Raw genomic sequence first — 16,166 nt, forward strand, 5'->3', positions numbered from 1 at the left:
GCTCCCCAGCCAAGCCCTGTGTGCAGCAAGGGCTGCAGATTGGACTGACACAGAGGCTGCTAGTCAGCCTCAGGCCCTGGCAGGGAGCGAGTCATGGTCTGGTGAGTGAGAGGATGACGGCATTGCTTGGGAGGAACAGAGGGACATTTCTGTAGTGGGGAGGTCGAGGGCAGAAGTAGCATTTGTTCTGGAGTCAGACTTGAGCCCAGCTCTCCCTGGACAGCGCGGGCCAGCTGTAAGACAGGAACAGTAAGCCTTGACGGGGTTGTGTGGCTTTTGACACATATGCTACCACAAGCTTGGTAGGGAGCAGGTGGGTGGCAACTCTTGTTAACTCTTGACTGTTTCCCTTGGGAGAACATACTCTGAATAGGGGATGGATCTTAGGCTGGAGCTGAGTCCCTGGAAGACCCCAGGTCCTGAGGGTACGGTGAGAAGGATATGGGCCAGGGTCCATGGAGAGTTTGAGAAGCCCTGGCCTTCTGGCCTGGACCAGGTTGAGCTTGAACCTGCTGTGCCTGAAACCCTGGGGAGCGGAAGAGGTAGACACCACGGAGGAGCCTGTAAACATACTCACACCCACAGAAGCAGGGACGAAAAACAAAGCCCCAAATGGACAGGAGTCTAGGTCAGTGGTAGAGTGCTACCTGGCACATGCAAGACCCTGAGTTCATCCCCAGTACTGCAGACAAATATCAGTTAAAAAGTGGGGGAGTGGTGGTGGACTGCAGTGAAGGAATACTGCACTTTGATTCTTTTGTCCCCTCAGCCGGGAGGTAGTGCTTTCCCACATGGCTCTCAGGCCATCCTGAGAGTCTGGCCCTCTTTTTTCTGTGAGGCAGGGTCCACTAGGCAGTCTGGGCTGGCCCTGAGCACAGACTAGGTTCACACTGTCTTCCCAGTCTGGGTGGTGCTACCCTACCTGGCTCCAGCCCCCGCCAGATCTGAAACCCAGGACAGCCCCAGAAGAGGGCTGAGCACACTGGATGCTGCCACTTGGCATCAGTGAGGTGGGCGGGCATGCTTGCATCTGCCCCGGCTAGCACTGCCCTGCACGGGTGTCCTGGGGCCCATGTGAGTGTCATGGCAGTCCTTCCAAGTGCAGGGCAGGATGCCCCATTTATGAGAGGAAAGCAGCACTTGCTCAAGGATAAATAGCCAGAGGGTGGCTGGCCTAGCACCAAGGGTTTTTTGATTTTTTTTACTTTTGATGTTGAGACAGGTTCTCATTAAGCCGCTAAGTTGCGCAGGCCGTACTTGAATGTAGATCCTTCTGTTTCAACCTCCCAAAATGCTGAGATGACAGATGTGTGCACCATCCCTGGCAAGGACTCAAGTCTTTTTTTTTTTTAATTTTTTTTTTGTTTTTTTTTGTTTTGTTTTGTTTTTCTCCAGTACCAGGAACCGAACTCATGACCTTGCACTTGCCAGGCAGGTGCTTTGCCGCTGAGCTAAATCCCCAGCCCTTCAGGACTCAAGTCTTGATAGAACTCCAAGACTGGTAGGCTCTCCTTTCAAAATAGTAATGGCACTGGGTCTGGTGGCACATGGCTGTAAGCTCAGCACTCAGGATGCTGAGGCAGGAGGATCCCAAGTTTGAGTCCAACCTGGGCAATTTAGTGACTTAATGAAGTCCTGACTCAAAGATTGAATGAGGGCTCATGCTGGGGATGTAGCTCAGTGCAAAGGCTCCAGTAGTGCTGAGAAGATAAATGAATAAATAAAAAATGTCAGTGGCATCTGCCATTTTGGGAGTCCATTCTCTACCCAAGGCCTTAGATAGTAGGCGTTCTTTATGGGATGTACAATTCTGTTTTATCCACTTTTCTCACACCTCTTTTAAGTAGGGATGATTAGTTCTACTCTCCAGATGTGGAAAACAAAGCTGACAAGTGAAATGAGTTGTCCAGGGTCACAAAGCCTATTGGTGGCCGAACTGGGACTTGGCCCTAGGACTTCTCACTTTGGTACCAGTCTCTGTTTTGGGAAGCCGCATTCCTTCACTGTTTATAGTTACAAGTTGCACTCTGATGCTGCCTAACCCCTTAGAACCTATTTGTGGTTGAGTAAAATGGGGATAATAAGCAGATGTCGTAGTGGGGGGCCTATAGTCCTACTTAGGAGGCTGAGGCAGGAGGATCTCCTTATTTTATTTTATTTTTTTTGTTTTTTTTCCAGTACCGGGAATCAAACTCACAACCTTGAGCTTGCCAGGCAGATGCTGTGCCGCTGAGCTAAATCCCCAGCCCAAGAGGATCTCTTTATTCCAGGAGTTTGAGGCCAACCTGGCCAACATAGTGAGACTCAGTCTCAAACAACAAAAACAAAAACAATCTCTGATTTACAGTAGTGAGAATTACTGATCACTCATGCAAAAGCACCCTGTAGGCCAGGGATATAACTCAGTGGCACGGTGCCTGCCTGGCAAGTGCGAGGTTGTGAGTTTGATTCCCGGTACAAAAAAAAAAAGCACACTCTAAGCCAGGTGTGGTGATGCATGCCTGTAATTCCAGCTCTGGGCAGGCTGAGGCAGGAGGATCACTATGAGTTTGAGACTAGCCTGAGTGAGACTCTGTCTCCTCCCCGCCCCCCCCCCCCCGCAAAAATGCACACTGTAGAAACAGTAGCTATGGCAAAGGCAGCTTGTAGCCAGTGGCAATGAAGAGCTGGGGCAGTCAAACCACAGCTCCATTCCGTTGTACCTGTGTGATTTTAGGCATGGTATTACACCTCCCCGTGCCTCAGTTTCCTTATTTGTAGGATGGAGGTGGTCACCACACACCTACCTCATAGGGTCACTCTAAGGAATAAGTAACATGTGAAGTCCGCAGATAGTTAACTGCCAACAAGTGCCGCACTGTTTGTATAAGTGCTGTTGTTCCCGCCCCGTGTGACCATTTGGTTTGCCCCGCAATCCCCTGTACCATACGCTGTTCTGCCAATTGTACTTTTCAGCTCTGAGACACTGTGGTTAGTAACCAGCCTTCCTCTCTCACACGTGTGACTTTATTCCCTAACACGATTACACCTTCCAGTCGCCACTCACCGTCAATTTCCTCTGTGGTGGACAGTGCCAGAATGGCACCCAGAGCCCACACCTGTAATGCCTTTTGTTTTTTTCCAGCACTGGGGATTGAACCCAGGGCCTTCGCACTCAACTATGTCCCTGGCCCTTTTCCTATTTTTTGCTTTTTATTTATTTATTTCCCCTTTTTCTAGTTCTTATTTTCAGATAGGATTTCACAAAGTTGATCAGGCTGGGCTCGATTTTGTGATCCTCCTGCCTCAGCCTCCCAAGTGCTGGGATTACAGGCGTGCTCCACCACGCCCACCTCTTTTACTGTTCTGCAACAGCACCCACGGCTTTCCAGCACGGTGTAGTTGACTGCCGATCCACGACTCCATGGAGAGTCCCAAGAAGAGAGAACGCAGGGTAGGCTTTCTTCCCCGGTGCGTCCTTACCCTCTGAGGCCGGCAGGGGGCGGTGCCCACGGCCCCACCGCTCCACCACTGCAGCCCCGCCCCCAGAGCCCCGCCGCGTCGGCCCTGGCGCTGCCGGAGCAGCCTCGCCATGGCTGGCTTCATCTACCAGCTCCCCGCCCGCGTGCTGGACGAGCTCTGCCGCAGCATGGACACGCTCAGCGAGTGGGACTGGATGCAGTTCGGTGAGTGTGCCCGCGGGGCTCCCGGGGAGCTGTGTTCCTCCTACCCGAGGGCAGGAGCCCCTGCACACGCCTATTACCGGGGGCACTCCGGGAGGTTGAGGCAGGAGGGTCGCAAGTTTAAGCCCAGTCTGGGCAACCGAGTGACTTGGCGAGACCCCGTTTCAAAATAAAAAATAAGGGTGATGGTGGTTCAGGGATATAGTTTAGTGCGAAAGCACTGGGTTCAATCCCCAGTATCAAGAAAAAAATGAAAAAGGAAGTAACCTCCCCGAGAGCTTAGGCTGGCTAGGTGTCAGAGTGGGTGGCATTCGAACCCAAGCCGTGGACAGTACCTCGTGCCTGATGATTGGCCGAGTGGCTGCTTGTATGTCTCAGCTCCCCAGACAGAGACCTATATTCCACTGCTCAGCACTTTCTAGCCCTGTGACTTGTGGGCAATTTCTCACTCTCCATGAGCCTCAGTTTTTCAATCTGTAAACTGGAGATGAAATGATAACTTTTTTTTTTTTTTTTTGAGACAGAGTCTGATTATGCAGTTCAGCCAGGCCTTGACTCACTATGTAGCCCAGGCTGGTCTTGAACTTACAGTGATCCGCCTGCCTCAGCCTTCTGAGTGCTAGGATTAAGGGCATAGGCCACCATGCCCCGCCCATAGCTTCTTGTTTGTTTGTTTTTGGAACTGGGAATCAAACTCAGGACCTCCTGCTTGCCAGGCTGGCGCCATGCCACTGATCCCCAGCCCCCTTCATAGCTTCTTAATAAAGTTTCACAATGAAAACATTGTACAGAATGGGAGTCCACCTCCCCCAAGTGTAGATATTCTTGCAAGTGGTGAGGACGTGTTACGTTGTCAGTTTTATGTTATGGCTTAAGTCAGTGTAACTGGTGCCCCTTGATTTTGTGAATGTAATAGTGGCTTCCTAGTGAATACTTTATACTGTTAAATATGCCACTCATATGAAAGAGTATATAACATACAGAGTGGAAAGAATACCAAAGAATGAGCCCATGTTATCTATGTGGTCTGAGCTCACTGCATGTATTTTAACTGAGTGGTTCTCACCCAGGGGTGATTTGGGCGCTTGGGAACCTTTCTGGAGACACTTGGGTCTTCACAGCCTGGATGTCGGCAAAGCTGCAGATTGTCGCACAGGAGGGGCTGTGGTGTTGGGTGGCAGTGTCGGGAGCTTTAATTCTCTGAGAGGATGGGCAAGGCCTGGCCATCCAGCCTGGCCAGGGGGAGAGTGGTACCCGCTCCTCATGAAGCACTTGGAAAACAACCACCACAGAAAGCTTAGCTCAGATTCTGCCATCCAGACAGAGGTATTCTTCTGTGCTTTTTTTCCATTTGTTTGTTTATGTTTTGGAGTACTGGGGCTCAAGCGTGCTAGGCGAGGCCTCTGCTATTGGCTGTGGTGACTTGAAAGGCAACAGCTGTGTGAGGTGAGCCTGTCATGGGATATGTGTGTCTGTCTCCCCATGTCCAGGCTCTTCGTGTCCGGGGCAAAGAATTGAGCAAGACACATGGGGTGGCACAACGTGGGTTTGTTTACTGTGGGGAAAGTGTGCCCAGCACCCTGTCCACTGTAGGGTTGAGGCCCAGGGTTCCCAGTGGGCAGTGCCGGAAGTGGCACTGCCAGTAGTGGGCGGCCACCCTAGGCCTGTAGGAGTTCCAAGGTTGGCTTTTCTCCCCTTTCCTGGAATGTGGGGCTTGGCCAGGGCTGGTAACTAACTGAGTAAACTGTTTTGGTGGGAAGGGAAGTTTTGTTTGTTTGGGGTTGGGTGTTTGGAGTTAGGGGCTCACCCTATAGCCCATCTGGCCTTGAACTCTAGTGCTTGCCCTTTTGCCTCAGGAAATTTTGACTCTATGGACCCAGCACCAGCCCGGCTGCTGGAGTCCCGCCAGGGGTCCAAATGCAGTGCTGAGCCCAAGGTGCAGGACCCCAAAACAGTTAGAGTGTTCTCTCCCCAGGCTCCTGTCCATGCTGGGAAGGGTGAGCAGGTGGATCTGCGAAGGGCTGCAAGGGCCCCAGCTGTGTCAGAGGGTAGGCGCGTTGTGGCCCCCGGCACTCGGGTCTCCTGCCTCACAGGGTGCAGATTGCGTACAGGGGATGGGGATGGGGCTGGAGCGGTCTCCTGAAAGAGGTCAAGTGGATCCTCTAGTCGTAATTTTCTGAGGAATTTCCACAGTGGTTGCACTCCCACCAACAATGGAGAAGGGTTCTTTTTTCCCCACAGCTTTGCCAGCATTTGATATTGGTCGATTTCTTGATGATAGCAATTCTTTCTGGGGTGAGATGGAATCTGTGTTGTTTTAATTTGCGTCTCTTGAATGACCAGTGATGTTGAACATGTATTCATGTACTTATTGGCCATTTCTACTCCTTCGGAGAAGTATCTGTTCATTTCAGTTGCCCATTTTTTGATTGACTCTTCTATTTTGGGAGCACCTAATATTTTGAGGTTTTTGTTTGTTTGTATGTTTGTTTTTGTATTTTGAGGCAGGGTCTCACTATGTATGCGTGCTGGCCTTCAACTCACTGTGTAGCCCTATCTGACCTGAAACTTGTGGTGATCCTCCTGCGTCAGCCTCCCAAGTGCTGGGACGATAGACATGTACCACCACTCCTGGCTTGAGTTCTTTACATATTCTAGATATGAGTCTCTTTAAGAGGAGTAGCTGGCAACATTTTTTTCCCTGTTCTTAGATTGTCTCTTTACTCTGTTGGTTGTTTCTTTTGCTGGGCAGAAGCTTAATTTGATATAATCTTGTTTGTTGATTCTTGGTACTATTTCCTGTGCAACTAGGGTTCTGTTCAGAAATTCCTTACCTGTGATACCTGGGCTTGATGGCTCATGTCTGTAATCCCAGCACTTGGGAGGCTGAGACAGGAGGATCACCACAAGTTTGAGGTCAGACTGGGCTACATAGTGAGTTCAAGGCCAACCTACACTATGTAGCAAGACCGTATCTCAAAAACAAAACAAAACAAAACAAAAAACCAGAAAAAAAGAGAAAAGTCCTTGCTTACTTCTATGACTTCAAGAAGAAATTCTACACTCCTTAAATGTTGCTCATAGCTGTGCATGTAAGTGCATACCTGCAATCCCAGAACTTGGGAGGCTGAGGCAGGGTGATCACCAGTTTGAAGTAAGGTCTGGAAATATAACTCACTGGTTAAACATTTCTGTAGTGTACGTGAGCCTTGGGTTCAGTTCTCCGTACCAAACAAACACAGTGAGCTCAAGACCAGCCTGGGCTGTGTAGTGAGAGCCTTTCAAAAGCACTTCCCCAAAAGTCCCTCCCAGCCCCTCCCTGGGTTTCCCCGTTGGTGTGTGATGCTATACCAGACCGTGCCACGTAAAGGTCGCCTTGCCTCTCGCCGTGGCCCCCTCGCCTTTGGGACTGACTGCCTTTGTTCACGCTGAGGTTTCCCTGCCACCGCTGCATCGGTACTCAGTTTTGTGGCGCTGCGGGTGGACCTGGGGAGCTCAGCAAGCTGTCCGCCCCGAGCTCCACCCCAGCCCTCAGTGACGGCCTGTCGAGTGGCTGTTCCACCACTTGTTTGCCCACCCGGTTGCTGGCCATTTGGGTTTTGGCGATTGTTAACAGTTCAGCTGTGACAGTGGTGTGCAGTGGACTCCCGTGATCCAGTGGGTGTGTTCCCAAGGTGGGTTGGGACTGCCGAGTCCCATGGCAGGGAGGCTGGCCTGCCCATCTGTCCACTTCAAGACTGTGGATCGTTCTTCCACTGGCTGTGCAGGGCTGCACCCCCACCAGCGGGTAGGAGGGGCATGTTTCTTTTCTGTTTCTCGTTTCTCGACGCCCTTGTCAGCCACTTTACTGTGGTCTCTTTGGTTCTATCCATGGCGTGGGTGTGACATGACGTTTTCTGGTGGTGTGTGTGTGTTTCCTTAGTAAGTAGATAAGCGTCTTCTCACATGCAGTTTGACCATTCACGTGTCCTTTTGGAGGACATTTCTCAGTTTGCAGGCCCCAGAGATACCAGCTGGTCCCTGTGCCTGGAGGGTACCGGAGGCTGCCGGGCGGCCCCGCCTGTCCTCTGACCTCGTGCCTGCACTGCTCTCTCCCTGCTTTAACTCCTTGCCACCTGTGCTGGGCCTCTGGGCTCTCAGTTTGCGCTTGCTGCTGTGACATGCTCCCCCACACAGTGTGGTGTCCCTGGGCCTGCAGGCCATCCCTCAGCTCGGGGCCTCCTCTGCCTTCACATCTGCTTCCACCTTGTGCTTTGGTCTTTGAAGCTCTTCGTCCACGCTCCCGCCTCCCGAGCCAGGACCGTGGTGATCACAGAGCTGGTGACCCAGGGTGATCTCCGGTCTCTGAATTTTTGTGTAATCCCCTCTGCAAAGTCCGCTTTGCCATGTGAAGTGCCATATGCACAGGCTTGGGGTTCAGGGTGTGGGTGTCTTTGGGGTGGCATCGTCCTCACTGCTGTGTCCCTGTAGGTCAGCTCGAAGCCTCATTCCAGGGCCGTTCCTGACACTGACTCCGCGGCCCTCCTGGGCTTTTCTTCACTCTTGTTGGTCTCCGTGCTTTGGCATCACCAGGTTCCTGACCTCTCTGAGACCTTCTTGCCAGAGGTGTGAGTGCCCGGCTGTTGGAGCAGGTGCTGAGCTAAGCTGAGGGAGGGCCTTGGGCAAGGGGCGCAGCTGTGTCTGCATCCCACTGCAGGGGCTGTGCAGGGCCCTGGCCAGGCCGTCCTCCTTGGCCCGAGGCTGCCTATAGCTCTGGCCCTTGCCCTTGGCTGGGTCCTGGTGCTGAACCTGTGAGAGCGGGAAGCTATGGTCCCTGAGCCACTGTGGTCTGGGGGAAAAGGGCATGGGGCGTGGGAAGGATAGGAAGTGCCTTAGAGAATCCTGGCCACAGGTCTGCACCATGTTGTGGCTTGGACGCTGGGTGGACTGGCTGTCTGTCTCATGGTTAGTTCCTGACCGCTGTGGCCATCAGGGGCCTGTACAAGGGCAGGGCCCCGGAGGCTCTAGCCCAGGCTGTGCGGGGATCTCCTTCTGGCTCAGGAGTGCTAGCCATCCTTGTGTGCTCAGGCCAGGGCCCCCTGTTGGGCCTGTCTTTGCCTTGCCTGTGGTGCCTCCCTCATGCTGCAGGGAGGCTCAGAAAATGGGGTTGCAGAAGTTCTGAGGTTCCCCTTCCCTCTTGAGGAAGAGCCCCTCAGTCGGGGGATGGGGAATTTGTGCCATTGGGGCATTGCAGCAGGCTGTGCCCCGTGGCCCTGGAGGATGCTCGGGGTGGCCAAGGTGAACTCGCAAAGGAGTGCTGAAGCGGCGGTTCCATGGGAGGGTCCCGGGGTCACACGGCGGAGGGTGTTTATATTGCCCACTGCTCCCATACCCTCAGTGGAGCCCCATGGCCACCTCTAAGCAGGTGCTCCTCCTGCCCTTGTTTGGCAGATGAGGAAACTGAGGCTCAAGGAGCAGCGAAGGGCTTTTTTCAAATGCATATCAGGTAAGTGGTTGAGATGGAATTCTAACCCAATCCTCAGAAGTCCCTGGTCTGGCTTCTGAACCACCTGTGTCCGTCCTCTGATGTATGTGTGAACCAGCTTTCCATTCCTGGAGTAAATACCAGCGATCGTAGTTTGTCAAAAGAAAAGGGCTCCGTGGCTCATGGTGTCTGAGGTCTTGGGCCTGTGGGCAGGCAGCACCCCAGGGCAAGAGTGCAGGGAAGCAAAGTTGTGTCATGGTGCCAGGAAGCAAGAGAGACAGAGAGCCATGCCAAGGTCCCCTGTGTCCCCCAAGGGAGGTCCTTGGTGAGGAAAAGATCCTCTAGGCCCTGCTTCTGTTTCCACTGCCCTCCAAGAGTGACCGGCCTTTAGCACATGGGCCTCTGAGGACATTCAAGATTCAGTTAAGCTGGGTGTGGGACACACCTGTCATTTCAGCATTCAAAGCTAAAGCAGGAGGATCATGGATTCGAGGCCAGCCTGGGCTACCCAGTGAGTTTTTGTTTGTTTGTTCCTTTGGTTTTGTTTTTTTTGTCTTTTTGAGACAGGGTCTCGCTATGCAGTTCAGGCTGGCCTTGAGCTCACTTAGCCCAGGCTGGTCTTGAACGTGCAACACTCCTCCTGCCTCAGCCTCCTGAGTGCTGGGATTACAGGCGTGTGCCACCATGCCCAGCTACCCAGTGAGTTTGAGGCCAGCTCCAACTACGTAGTGAGACCCTGTCCCCAGACAAGCCAGCAAACAAGACCCAGACTATGCAGCAGCGTGTGCTTGTGCGTCTGTAGGAAGCCCTGGAAGATGAGGTCTGGTGGTTTCTTGGGTCTTCCTGGTGGCATGGTCATGGGGCTTTGATTTTTCTTCTGCTTTCTAGATGCCCTTCGGTGACTAGGTGCCACTTGCCTGGTTAGCAGGAGCTCTTGGCCATGACTCATCACCATCTCTGTTCTGACGGTGTGTCGGGCTGGGGGTAGTGCTGATGGCTGACCTCCCACTTATGCTGTGTCACTTCCATGTGCCCCTCAAGGGCCGCTCTGAGTTCACTTCCTGCTTCTCTGGGGTCTCAGGGCCAGCACAGCCACAAGGGCGCGTGTGGGCCAAGCTCCCACTCCACAGTGTAGCACTGCCTGTGTTCCTGTCACTCCTCTGCCTCCTGGCGGCGGGGGCAGGGAGGGGAAGGGATGGGCGGGTGCCTTCCTTGTCCTGCTGCTGCTTTCTCCATGTGGCTGACATCACTTTTGTGGCCAGGACTCAGCCTGGGGTTTCCAGTCACAGAGGTTGCAAGTCTGGAACTTTCCACCCCAGCCAGGCGCTTCTCCTGGAGGGCAGAGGGTTGTGCAGTGTGGCGTGGCATGCCTTGCTGGGAGATCCCCGAGGTTGCACCAGAGCCTGGGGTTGTCCCGCCTGAGCTCCACCAGCTTTCGTGTCACTAATCTGTCACAGGCCCAGCACACTGCACGTGTGTGGTGACACGCTGTGCATGGCCCAGGGAGGGAGTGACTGCTCAGAGTGTCACTCTACATGGGCTGACGTTCTGGAAGTAGAGAGATTTTTTTTTTTTTTGAGACAGGGTCTTGCGTTGTAATTCAAGCTGTTCTTGAATTCACTGGGTAGCCCAGGTGGCCTTGAGCTCACAGATCTTCCTGCCTCAGCCTCCCGAGTGCTGGGATGGGTATGTACCACACCTGGCTATTTTATATCCATATGGCTATTTTTTGTAGTACTAGGTTGAACCCAGGTCCTTCACACTGAGCCACATTCCCAGCCCTTTTTTAATTTTTAATTTTGAGATGGGGTCTTGCTGAGTTGCTAAGTTACCCAGGCTGGGCTGGAATTTGTGATCTGCTTGCCTCAGCCTCCCAGAGTGCTGGGATTATAGGCGTGCGCCATGTCTGGCTCTTCTTTGGGCTTTTGTTCTGATCCTGGGACTGAACCCAGGGCCTCACACTGGCTGGGCAAGCACTGCACTGTACAGCTCCAGCCTGAATGTTCCCAGTTTGTCTCTGTGTGTGTATTTATGACCAGAGTCATGGAAAGACTGAAATTTGTGAACCGAGGTCCCACCATATTAATTCCGTGGTAAAAGATGAAAAGCAGTAATGCATTGCTTTTATTATTGTCAACAGTAGCTTCCTGCACATTTGTGCTGTGCTTTGGTGTTGGCCAAGGGCCTTTGTGTCCAGCGGCTCTCTTTCTCTCTCTCTCTCTCTCTCTCTCTTTTTCAGTGGTACTAGGGTTGCACTCAAGCCTCCTGCATGCTGGGCAAGCACTATATCACTGAGCTACCTCCCTGCCCTTTTTATTGTACTTTGAGATGGAGTCTTAGAGCTGGCCTTGAACTTGTGATTTTCCTGCCTTGGTCTCCTGAGTAGCTGGGCTCACAGGCAGGTGTTCCCGTGCCTGGCTCCCAGGGGTGCTTGTGACTCTTGTCATAGTCCATGAGGGTGCTGGGGCCTGAGTTCCGTGTTCGCTCCTTCCTCACCAGGCCTGGGCCTTGGCCAGCCGGAGCCGAGACTCAGGGTCCTGCAGAACCACCATAGGTGGCTCAGGTGCTGGCTTTGTCCAATCTGTGCCAAGCTAGGTTCTGTGCTCCAGGGCTGTAGTGGTGAATGAAATAGCAACAGCTCCTGCCTCCTGGGGCCCATCCTAGATGGAGGCAGCATCAACACTCCTGCTGTGTTGAGCAGCCCTGGCAGACAGCGGCTGCCCCAGGCTCGCACCCTCTTGTCCTGTGATCTTGCTGTTGTCCTGTGGCAGCCAGGTTGATGTTTACCTTCACTTGCTCATGTGTGAGTCCCCATGAGTGTTCAACAGAGTGAGTGGGTTTTTTATTTTTATTTTTCCAGTACTAGGAATCGAACTCACGACCTTGCGCTTGCCAGGCAGGCGCTGTGCCACCGAGCTAAATCCCCAGCCGCTCAACAGAGTGAGTGTTGAAAGATTCGGGTGGAGCCGGGCATGGTGGCACACGCCAGTAATCCCTGCACTTTGGGAGGCTGAGGCCAGGAGGATTGCAAGTTCAAGCCCAGCCTGGGCAATTAGTGATTTAGTGAGATTGTGCCTCAAAATAAAAAATAAAAAGGGCTGGGGATTTATCTCAGCGTGAAGGCCCTGTGTTCAATCCCTACGTAAATACATACATGCGTATGTGCATGCACAAAGTAGAAAGGAAGTGGCAGGTAGGGAAGGTGACCGTGGTGGCGTGGGTCCCTCGGGGAAGGCCTGCCTCTCAGTGTCTCCCGTTTGCCTTCCAGCCTCCTACGTGATCACAGACCTAACGCAGCTGCGGAAGATCAAGGCCATGGAGCGTGTGCAGGGCGTGAGCATCACGAGGGAGCTGCTGTGGTGGTGGGGCATGCGGCAGGCCACAGTGCAGCAGCTGCTGGACCTCCTGTGCCACCTGGAGCTCTACCGCGCTGCCCACATCATCCTGAGCTGTGAGTGACCGGGCCGCTCGCTGGCTGCTTACTTCGTCTTAGTTGCTGGAGCGAGAGCCCTAGCCTTGTACATGCTATGCAAGTGCTCCTCCTCCAAGCTGCACCCCTGAGTTACATCCCAGCCTTTTGAGTTTTTGTTTTTGAGACAGGGTCGTGCTAAGTCACTAAGTTCCTGAGGCTACACCTGAACTTGTGATCCTCCTGCCTCAGCCTCCCAAGTAGCTGATATTACAGCGTGCACCTCTGCCTGGCCAGGACACTTTTTAAGATGTCAGTCGTGGTGGATGAGGATGTGGCTCAGTGGTAGAGATTTGCCTGGCATGCAGGAGGGCTTGGGTTCAATCACCAGTGCCAATGAGACAGAAAAAGAAAGTGGATTATCTATTTCAAAAAATAGTTAAATGAACACTTTAAAAAATCCAGTAGCTTTGACATAGAAGTGCAGAATAGTCTATAGCAAAAATGATTCACATTGTCACCTGGCGCCTCCTTTTTACATCTCTGGAGGCAGCCATTATAACAGTTTCTTTTCATTATTGTTTTGTTTTGGTTTGATTTGGTTTGGTTTGGTTTTTTGAGACAAGATCTCCCTATTGTAGTTCAGGCTGACCTTGAACTCACAGAGATTCTCCTGCCTCAGCCTCCTAAATGCTGGGCTCATAGGCATGCGGCACCATGCCCAATTAGCAGTTTTTTATGGTAGAAACATAAGCAAGTGCATTGTGTGTTCACAACCCCTTTTCATTCTGATGAGAGCAGGCCACACACTGGTGTGCGCTTACAGTGTCACCTCGGTTCATGAATGTTTTTGTTTGTGAACAAAACAAACAAAACATCATCAGGCAACAAACATGACCATGGCCATCTTTCCCAACAAACACAAACATGTTTTCTAAAATCGAGGCACAGATTTGTGAACTGAGGCGGCACTGTGTTTTTCACTCAGCACTAGATTTTGGAGATGGTTGTACGGCACATCCTTCCTCACGGCTGGGTGTCGGGGCCCACCCTCTGCTTCTGTGCATCAGTGTGCTGCCGCCCTTGAACACGCACACATTTGAGCACAGTGGTGGGAAGTCTTTAGCGCTGGAATGGCTGGGTTGAACATTTGTGTGTTTTGGGGGTTGCTAAATTGCTCCTCTACAAGTGGTCTGACCCTGGGGCCATGTGTTCCCGTGACAGCAGCTCCCTGCCTTGCGGGGAGGTTGCTGAGAGGTTGGGGGATGGATGTGACCGAGCTGGTATCCCGCCAGCACTCACAGAAGGCTGCAGGGGTGGGCGCAGGGTGGGGCTGTGTCCCCACTGTGCCCTCCATGTGGGCAGGAAGCCAGTCTTTGGCTGGCATGTGTGCGGCCCCCATCCTGTGCCCGCTGAGCTGGCAATCTGGAGTAGCGTGTGGCGATGCAGCCGGTTCCACCGTCCGTGTGGAGGCCACCAGCACACAGAAGAGGGAGGAAAAGAAGTGCACCAGTTAGAGAAGGCCAGGAGCTCAGGTGACCAGGTATTGGCTGCCTGGGAGGCTCCCAAGGAGGGGCGCTGCACAGATGAGACTTAGGAACTGTTGTGAGGGCCGAGGAGCAGGGCCAGGATGCGCAAAGGCCCCGGGGAGCTGGGGTGAGGAGCATTTCTAGAAAAGGAAGGTCTATGGGGTGTGGAGAGCAGAGCAGGATGGGCCCCCAGAGTTGTCCTGTCTGGGGCTCCATCCCTCAGGCCTTCTGGACTTAGGGGGCTCCAATTACCAGAGCTGGGAATTAGAGCAAGGAACCAAGGGGCAGGCCCTGGGGAACACGGTGGCAGGTAGAGCTGCAGCCCACACTGCCCAGTGACTCCCGGGGACATGGTGTGCACAGGGCACCCTGGCTTTTGAACATGGAGACTTCCTGTCTGGGGCCTGGAATGGCGCATGAGAGACCCAGCTGTGTGTGTGTCTGCACAGCCCACCCTGCTCCCTGTGTGCCCGGCAGGGTGGCCCACACCCTAGGCTGGCGCCTCCCTCACAGCTGCCATCCGAGCCCCCTTCCTGTCCCGGGGGCACTGCTGCTCAGGACATAGCCTGCTTACTTGCCAGGGCCTTGCGCTTGTTAGCTAGAGGCCTGGGTGGTCTCAGCCAAGGCAGTGCCTCAACAGCCTCTGCCCTGGAGCGCTGGCACACATGGCCTTGGGTTTGCGCAGTGTGATTGCTTCCTGCCGGCTAGGCTGCGATCCCAGCGTCTGCTTCTCTGTAGTCCCAGAACCTGACATGTGGCAGATGCTGAGTTTTGTGTGTTGTTTTTTTTTTTTTTTTTTGTACTGAGGGTTGAACCCAGAGTCTTTGTGCTGAACAACATCCCCAGTCCTCTTTTTTTATTTTGAGATAGAGTCTTGCTGAGTCCTAAGTTGCTTGAGCTGGGCCTGAGCTTTTGATCCTCCTGCTTCAGGCTCCCACAGTGTTGGGATTACAGGTGTGCCCTGGCATGCCTGGGGCTGAGAAATGATTATTGAGTGAATATGCCCTAAAACACGTCCACATTTTGAGAGATTAATAACCAAGGCAGTGGATGAAAAGGGGTGAGGAGAAGCCCACGGCCCCTGTGCAGTCAGGACCCGGGGCTGGGGTGCCTGCTGGTCTGCTTTGGGGGCAGGCAGCAGTGCGAGGCCAGGGCTGGGCTCCACTGTCCCGGGGTCAGGTTTTGCACAGCGCGCTGACAGGACTTGGAGAGCGCAGCAGCGCCGTGGATTGGACACACCGGCCCTGGGGGACAGCTGCGTGCCTGGCTGTTGCCCAGTCTGGAGAAGACCCATCATCTTGAGGTCAGCACGCACATGGTGCAGTGGGGCAGGTACACTCCTGGGACTCTTTCTGAGCTCCAGTGACAGCACTTGGAGGGCCAGGTCCTCGGCTGAGCATGGATAGTACCCAGCACCCCTGCAGGTCTGGGGAGCCCCTTCTGTTGGCCATCAGAGCTGGCCTCCTGGGTGGTGTCGACGGAGCTGGGGCTTTGGGCGTCAGGAGACATCAGTGATGTCTTGGCTGGGCCTCCATTGGCATAAAGAGACCCACTCCTTGGGTCTCCAGGGGTGCTTCCCTGCTCCACAGCCCTGCTGATGAAAGGGGCTACAGGGACAGGGAGGGCCCAGCCCCTCTGCCCTGGCTGTGCTTGGTGGGGTCTGGTGTGTTTTCAGTGCTGCTTTAAGTACTCAGGCCAGGTATGACTTTCTGTATCTCACATGTGTGTTTTGCTTTGAAGAAGTGCTGTCAGTCCCCATCACTTCCTGGGCATAAGTGTGAGGGTGTGTGAGAAGCATTTGGTGGCTGTGTCCCTACTGGCCCAAGCCTCTGCTGTCAAGTCATAGAATTAGTCCTCTGTTTTTTGTTTTTTTGATACTGGGAATCGAACTCACAACCTCATGCTGTGCCGCTGAGCTGTATCGCTGGCTCCCAGCCGTCTGACAGTTTGCTTTCGCTTGCTCTTTTTTTTTTTTTCTTTAATTTTAAGAATAAAAGGAGGAAAACATTAACAGACAGACAACCTTTTACAACATAGCAAAAGAACAGTACAGACAATACAGAGTTACAAACAAAGTGGTAGGAAATTAACAATGCTTGTTG

General features: G+C 53.2%; 1 protein-coding gene across 1 annotated transcript in view; it reads left to right on the forward strand.

The window, feature by feature from the left end:
• Positions 1–3,534: 3,534 nt before the first annotated feature.
• Positions 3,535–16,166, forward strand: part of Irak2 (interleukin-1 receptor-associated kinase 2) — a 64,427-nt gene continuing 51,795 nt past the window's right edge. The window contains exons 1-2 of the mRNA XM_005413066.2: positions 3,535–3,665; positions 12,395–12,577. Of these exons, the coding sequence (XP_005413123.1) occupies positions 3,572–3,665; positions 12,395–12,577 (277 nt within the window). The 5' untranslated portion in view covers positions 3,535–3,571. The remainder of the gene's footprint in view (positions 3,666–12,394; positions 12,578–16,166) is intronic.

This window comes from Chinchilla lanigera, unplaced genomic scaffold, assembly GCF_000276665.1.
Source record: "Chinchilla lanigera isolate Chin_1 unplaced genomic scaffold, ChiLan1.0 scaffold00160, whole genome shotgun sequence".
Lineage (NCBI taxonomy): Eukaryota > Metazoa > Chordata > Mammalia > Rodentia > Chinchillidae > Chinchilla > Chinchilla lanigera.